General features: G+C 37.3%; 1 protein-coding gene across 1 annotated transcript in view; it reads left to right on the top strand.

Annotated features, from left to right (window-relative positions):
- Nucleotides 1–6693, top strand: part of LOC136833928 (high mobility group nucleosome-binding domain-containing protein 5-like) — a 15011-nt gene extending 8318 nt beyond the window's left edge. The window contains exons 2-3 of the mRNA XM_067096207.1: nucleotides 5502–5677; nucleotides 6260–6693. Of these exons, the coding sequence (XP_066952308.1) occupies nucleotides 5502–5677; nucleotides 6260–6693 (610 nt within the window). The remainder of the gene's footprint in view (nucleotides 1–5501; nucleotides 5678–6259) is intronic.
- The last annotated feature ends 1848 nt before the right edge of the window (nucleotides 6694–8541 follow it).

Below are 8541 nucleotides of genomic sequence, written 5' to 3'. Positions count from 1 at the left end.
AGAGAGAGAGAGAGCATTATAAACCAAAGGTCGAAGAAAGTAAAGCAGCAGCAGAAACAAATTAAAGCAACCAAAGAAATACTTGGAGTTTAAATCACAAAAAGAAGAGAGAGATAAATCAGGGCGTCAACTCAAGAAGAGTGAAAGTCGGGAGGTGACACGGATGCCAGAGTGAACGAATCGAGAGTGAAAGTGCAGCATGACAAAGGAAAAGAAGGCAAACGGAACCTTCTTCTTTCTTTCCCTCTCTGTTGCATCATACCGCAAAGAGATAGACTCGCTTGATGAAGGGTTTAAGATCGTGATAGATCACAGCGATTAAGATTCCTTTTGCTGTACAAAATTAAAATACAAATTATTTTCTCTTAGTATTTTGCTATATTAAGTCTGTAGGTGATGGTATCTCAAAACTTATAAGGGATATTATTATTATTATTATTATTATTATTATTATTATTATTATTATTATTATTACAGCTCTGATCTTCTAAAGCCACTTCTAAGGGAAAAGCGCATATAGCTTCGTTTAAGACCACTAGTCGCTCGGACGTGAGAGTAGGTAAATTGATCGGTTTGACCAAATACAATTTTTAAATAACTGAGACCATTCATTGTTCATTAATTCTCTCTCTCTCTCTCTTCTCTCTCTCTCTCTCTCTCTCTCTCGTTTCTCTTGTGCTATCGTACTCAGTTTTATCGGACATTTGGCTAAGTCCTCAGAGAATTTAATTTATTGGTTTATTTCACGCTATTTTGGCGTTTTTTAGTTTTCTTTAAAAGTAAAATATTGTGCGGCTTTGTCTGTCCGTCCGCACTTTTTCTGTCCGCCCTCAGATCTTAAAAACTACTGAGTCTAGAGGGCTGCAAATTGGTTTGTTGGTCATCCACCTCCGATCTTCAAACATACCAAATTGCAGCCCTCTTGCCTCGGTAGTTTTTATTTTATTCAAGATTAAAGTTAGCCATAATCGTGGTTAAAGTTTCATGGGCCGCGGCTCATACAACATTTACCGAAGCCACCGAAAGATAGATCTATTTTCGGTGGCCTTCATTATGCGCTGTAGCGGCTGTACAGAAAACTCGATTGCGCCGGAGAAACCTCGGCGCAATTTTTACTTGTTTTTTATAAATACCGATAAGACAGCAAACAAATATCTTCGCAAGATCCAGCCGTATGGGGAAACTATAGGAGGTTAGAGAAATTTCTCTTAATGACACAGATGACGCCTAATTATATGAACCACACAACCTTTGCGTTCCTTATGGGTTAATTACGATCCAGCTGTCATTCATTAGGTTTTGATCTGCCGCTTCCTTTCGGGTTATGCCTCACTCGTTTTGCTTCTCTCAGTTCATTCATATTTTGTTTAGCTGAAGGTCTGACGTGTATGGAATAAGATCAATGAGCTGCCATTCTTAGTGTCCTTCCTGTTATGATAAAAACTGTCAAAATACCGATTAATGGCAAAAATAATCGTCAGTTATTTTAGAACCTTAAGTTCGATGTAGTCTGTTCAGATCCTTGCAATTTTCTTTTGCTGTATAGACAGCTCTATCAGTACTGTTAAGTTTGGTTAATCGGTAAATTTTTTCGATTGCAAAAAACATTTGCGCACGTTTGGCTTTAGATAACCTTTTCAGATTTGTTCTGGAACTGGTTACATTTTAGTTGAACAGAAACGAAGTTAAGCCTTTTATGTTTAGTGTTAGTATTGACTTGTCTCACTGAATTTGTAACCTTTCAAAAATCAGGTTTATAACATTTTATGATATCCGCTAAGATTGCAAATCGTGACGATGTTCCTACAGGACGCTTCAGTAAAAAAAAAAAAAAACAGAGCGCCAGTGTCTTTTCGAACTAAATAACAATGAAAATTGGTAAAAAATAAAAGAATATGTCAGTCTGTCTTGACTCTTCTGTTTCATTGCATTTAGTTCCCCCTCATTACCTCATTTACTTCGGAATATGTGTCTCTATTTCACTTAGAAATAACTAGCCATGTCTTATTCGTTAAGTTTTATAGAGGAAAAAAAATAAGCTTCTTTTCAACTACCACCAGATCATAGAATAGAATAACCTGTTCCACTAACTATTTTTTTATAGGCGGAGTATGTTTTTTATTATTTAGTGCGCCAGATGCCCAGTTTCAGTATTAATTATACATGCTGTGCTCATTTTATATTTGTTACTGATTCCCTCCTCGTGTTCGCATTTCTTAGCAGCGTCAGCGTTAGGAACTTTAACAAAATGATAACAGCACAGTTATCAGAATTCATGACAGTGACAATGTTATGATTATAAAAGTTCAAAAAAATTATTAGTCAAAATTATCACCACTAATATCGTTACCGTTTTTATCATTATTTTTAAAGAGTATAAAATGAAGATCTTAAAACCTCTTGCCTGACATGTATACATTTTTTTCATCGATTTCCGCATTGCATAACATCACATAACGTCACGTAAACGTTATTGACTTTCGTGATTACGAAATTTGAGGACCTGAACGCTAAATTAAACACACGCGTTTGAGTTGGAACAGAGAATGGAAAGGTCCCTGCTCTTCAGTATGTTTTCGTAAATCTTTTATTGTTCACCGAGAAGGTTGATGAATGATTTGGTGAGAGCAAACAAACACATAAATAAAGTACACGCACGGGAGTGCATACGAACTCAAAACCATACACATACCCGCTCACACATACAAACATTCACATACATTATGTATATATATATATATATATATATATATATATATATATATATATATATATATATATATATATATATATTTTGTGTGTGTGTGTGAGTGTGATGTCAGTAGCATTCTTGACTACCAAACAAGAACACCCAGATTTGACTCTTTGTGATCCTGTTGACCTAATTAGTAAAATAACTTCCTTGTAGTTTGACGACTGTTGTGATTATAAATAGTGTTAAAAAGGGCATGGGACTAGCAACCTCATCCCAAAAAGGCGTGCAAAAAGCAAAAGGATCTATATATAATAATAATAATAATAATAATAATAATAATAATAATAATAATAATAATAAACGAATTTCTTTCATAGGGGTGACTCCAGTGAGTGACGGAATAACAGTCACTGCCCAGTTCACTCACCGTTGCGTTAAGAATGATCCGTCATATAGGAATCATCCATGGAATCATTCACTGCATAGCCTTACCCAAAAAGCACATCATAAATGTTTTAACTTTCCATGCACTGTTCTAATTAATCCTACGTTAGGCTCTTAGCACTGCAATTCTGAATATGAGGTTCCTTGCATTCCAGCAGCACTTTTAACACAGCATCTAGTACGCTCTTTGTAATTCCCGATTTACAGTATCAATTCATTCCACAAGCAGTTCTTCCATCCTCTTCATACTATAAATTTTAACCACTTCAAAATACTTTCATGTCCTGCCTCTGAGCTGCATAATTTCCATATCTTAATGCCATATGTATGCTACACATGCAACAAACTCATTATTCTTTCTCTCGATGGCAATCAGCCTTTGTATTGAGATTCCTTGTGAGTGCGCTAACAACCCGTTTACACATTCCGAGTTTGTTACCATAGATATTCCTTATCCAAACCTTTAGTATAGATCCCGCTACCCTCTCTCCATTTCCTGTTTCTCCTCTCCTCTCATCATACCATAATTCAACACTTTTACTCCAAATTCCGTCGAAGCAAGTAATGCTCTTCTCTCATCCACATCATCTATATGCATAACTCTCATTATAGATAATTTTCAGTTTTACACTCGTATAACACTTTCAAGATCTTTCTCAGATCTCTGATACTTCTCTTCACCATCACAAATTGACAATTTTATCGTCTGCAAAGAGCAGCTGCTCCACATTCTATTCGTAAATTCATCAGTAGAAAATAAAGAGCAAGCATGTACACAATACATCCATGTTTAAGCCACATTTACACTATGTCAGTCACTCACATGTTTATATATATTCTAGCTCTGTCTTTGCTTCATCATAAAACGTAATAAATGAAGAAAGTAATAAAGATACTGATAACACTCTCATAATATTTCTAACAATTCTATCATGAGTCTCCCCTCTGTCCACGTAGGGTACTGGTATCCCCCTACGGTATGTTTCCTTACTTATTATCTACTTACATAAGTGTTTTCGTAACGAGCACTTGATCAAGACACCCAACTTGTCTAAGCCCATCTTGTTCTTTTGTTATCATTTGTTATCTATTCTACTGTCTAAACTAAAGCCATAGCACACATTTCCCCAGACTTTACTAATTATCCTTTATACAAAGGAACAATGATTACTTTTACTTCCCCGACACACTTCATACATTCTCGTCAGCAATTACAGTTACTGTTACATCTATCCTGTTATTGCCAGATGAAGGACGCACACACACACACACACATATATATATATATAATATATATATATATATATATATATATATATATATATATATATATATATATATATATATATATATATATATATATATATATATATAAAATCGTGACCTTTCTTGGTCACTCAGTTTTCTGATTTTGGGGCGTTAGGTTGGTTTTAACTTTTATGTTTCGTTTCTAATATCTGTATTTTAACATTAATGATTTATACTGAGTCTTATGTATTAATTTTAATTGTTGTTCCTTTTGTATTTTAGCCTTGATAATGAAGCCATGCTTGAAAACGTTGGCTGAAATAAAGTTGAAATATGCATCACCTGTTTTTCGTCCTCTTGTTTATACTATATACAGTATATATATATATATATATATATATATATATATATATATATATATATATATATATATATATATATATATATATATATATATATATATATATATATATATATATATATATATATGTATAAAAGAGTTTGCATGTGTATGTGTGTGAAAGAAACTCCTGGCTGTGATAAAGAGAACAATAACTTTCTGGATACTGTCTTTGTTTGCAAAACAAATATATATTGAAAATTCTCCGCTGGAGAGCGTGACCTCTATTCCGCGTCCATGCAAATCGGAATTCGGCACTCTATAAACATATCTGTTGTCTTTCCTTAATGGATGGCTTAATAGTAATGACAAAATTGTTGGTTTGGCACCTCACTCTCTGTAAGAGATATCCTCATGGATGTATGCGCTTGAGTATTGGGGTAGGTCACAAATTTATTGGAGAGATTTCTAATTTGCGTAATGATATTGTATTGCATAAAATACAAACTCAGTATTATGCACCAAATTTCTTGCCTTGATTGATACAAATATTCCCAGCAACAACTTAATCTATTACCTTACCTAATTTTGGTTCACTCAATTTTCGGTCTACAAGCTCTCGAGTAAGACAAAAATGATGGAGGTTGAAACTTACTAGATCTGCTGAACGATAAATAAATAGAGGTACTTTTCCAGCAGCCGACATCTGATTTCTCCTACGGTGGCAACGGCTCATGCATATGGAGGTAAGGAAATATAAACTCTTGATTACAGGTTGCGTTCCATGGCTCTCAGAGCAAAGCGGAAATGCTTCGTAGCTTTAACGTTAGCCTTAAGCGCTGACACAAGTAATGCCACTTCCTCTTCTTTTATTCTCATTGCCGATACTTCCGATCTTACGGGCAAGCAGAGTCCAATTGAACTGGACCTAACTTGTGATAGGAAAGAGAGTCAGTCCTACATACAATGTAGGACAGACCCAGTTTACAAAAATGTAGGATGGAAGCGGCGTAAGCACAAAAGATCCTCGAGTCCGGGAGGCACGGAACGCTCATTTCCTGGAACGAGCTCGCTCTGGAAAATCCGTAACGTATTCCAGAATTTGCAGAGCATAACAAACGTGACCTGGTTAGAGTCTTTCTATTGAGTCGCATCTGAAATGGTTGCACTGGCAGTCCGTCTACGTAAGATACTTGTGAATATTTTTGCTTGTTTTTTCACTGAACTGAAAACAAACTCGTGGATATTTCGCGTAACAAATCCAGTGTGACCCAAGGAAGCAAGTTGATTTAATAACACATTTTTGTCTTCTGTACTTTGTGGGGAGCAATGGCACTGTACGTACGCACTCACACATACATATATAGGGCAGCGTATGCTTATACGGTGCCCATCAAATATAACTAAGGCAAGTTAACCTGTAGAAGACGGCAAGACAAGTAAACCTGTAGATGACGGCAAGACAAGTAAACCTGTAGATGACGGCAAGACAAGTTAACCTGTAGAAGACGGCAAGACAAGTTAACCTGTAGAAGACGGCAAGACAAGTAAACCTGTAGATGACGGCAAGACAAGTAAACCTGTAGATGACGACAAGACAAGTAAACCTGTAGATGACGGCAAGACAAGTAAACCTGTAGATGACGACAAGACAAGTAAACCTGTAGATGACGGCAAGACAAGTAAACCTGTAGATGACGGCAAGACAAGTAAACCTGTAGATGACGGCAAGACAAGTAAACCTGTAGATGACGACAAGACAAGTAAACCTGTAGATGACGGCAAGACAAGTAAACCTGTAGATGACGGCAAGACAAGTAAACCTGTAGATGACGGCAAGTCAAGTAAACCTGTAGATGACGGCAAGTCAAGTAAACCTGTAGAAGACAGCAAGTCAAGTAAACCTGTAGAAGACGGCAAGTCAAGTAAACCTGTAGATGACGGCAAGACAAGTAAACCTAGATGACGGCAAGATGATGGACAAGACAAGTAAACCTGTAGATGACGGCAAGACAAGTAAAGATGATGGCAAGACAAGTAAAAACCTGTAGATGACGGCAAGACAAGTAAACCTGTAGATGACGACAAGACAAGTAAACCTGTAGATGCAACGACAAGACAAGTAAACCTAGAAGACAGCAAGTAGATGACGGGTAAACCAAGACAAGTAAACCTGTAGATGACGTAAACAAGACAAGTAAACCTGTAGATGACGACAAGACAAGTAAACCTGTAGATGACGGCAAGACAAGTCAAAAACCTGTAGATGACGACAAGACAAGTAAACCTGTAGATGACGGCAAGACAAGTAAACCTGTAGATGACGGCAAGACAAGTAAACCTGTAGATGACGGCAAGTCAAGCAAGACATGAGCAAGACAAAAACCTGTAGATGACGGCAAGACAAGGCAAGACAAGTAAACCTGTAGATGACGACAAGACAAGTAAACCTGTAGATGACGGCAAGACAAGTGGCAAAACCTGTAGATGACGACAAGACAAGTAAACCTGTAGATGACGACAAGACAAGTAAACCTGTAGATGATGGCAAGTCAAGTAAAACAAGACAAGTTAACCTGTAGATGACGACAAGACAAGTAAACCTGTAGATGACGACAAGACAAGTAAACCTGTAGATGACGACAAGACAAGTAAACCTGTAGATGACGACAAGACAAGTAAACCTGTAGATGACGGCAAGACAAGTAAACCTGTAGAGATGTAAACCTGTAGAATGACGGCAAGTCAAGTAAATGACGGCAAGACAAGTAAACCTGTAGATGACGGCAAGACAAGTAAACCTGTAGATGACGGCAAGACAAGTAAACCTGTAGATGACGGCAAGACAAGTAAACCTGTAGAAGACGGCAAGACAAGTAAACCTGTAGATGACGGCAAGACAAGTAAACCTGTAGATGACGGCAAGACAAGTAAACCTGTAGATGACGGCAAGACAAGTAAACCTGTAGATGACGGCAAGACAAGTAAACCTGTAGATGACGGCAAGACAAGACAAGTGGCAAGACAAGTAAACCTGTAGATGACGACAAGACAAGTAAACCTGTAGATGACGGCAAGACAAGTAAACCTGTAGATGACGACAAGACAAGTAAACCTAGTAGATGACGCAAGCAAGTAAAGACAAGTAAAGATGACGGCAAGACAAGTAAAAGACAAGTAAACCTGCAGAAGACGGCAAGTCAAGATGACGACAAGACAAGACGGCAAGACAAACCTGTAGATGACGGCAAGACAAGTAAACCTAGATGACGGCAAGATGACGAAGACAAGACAAGATCAAGTAAACCTGTAGAAGACGCAAGTCAAGTAAAGACAAGTAAACCTGTAGGTGACAAGTGCAAGACAAGCAAACCCAAGTAGATGACGACAAGACAAGTAAACCTGTAGATGACGACAAGTAAAACCAAGACAAGACAACCTGTAGATGACGCAAGACAAGCAAACCTATAGATGACGGCAAGACAAGCAAACCTATAGATGACGGCAAGACAAGCAAACCTATAGATGACGGCAAGACAAGTAAACCTGTAAAACCAATAGATGACGGCAAGACAAGCAAACCTATAGATGACGACAAGCAAGACAAGCAAACCTATAGATGACGGCAAGACAAGTAAACCTGTAGATGACAAGACAAGACAAGTCAAGTAAAACCTGTAGAAGATAGATGACCTGCAAGACAAGTCAAGTAAACCTATAGATGACGGCAAGACAAGTAAACCTGTAGATGACAAGACAAGTAAACCTGTAAGACGGCAAACCTATAGATGAACCAAGTATAGATGTAAACTGT

This window comes from Macrobrachium rosenbergii, chromosome 52 (assembly GCF_040412425.1).
Source record: "Macrobrachium rosenbergii isolate ZJJX-2024 chromosome 52, ASM4041242v1, whole genome shotgun sequence".
NCBI lineage: Eukaryota > Metazoa > Arthropoda > Malacostraca > Decapoda > Palaemonidae > Macrobrachium > Macrobrachium rosenbergii.
This window is presented reverse-complemented; position numbering and strand designations above follow the sequence as displayed.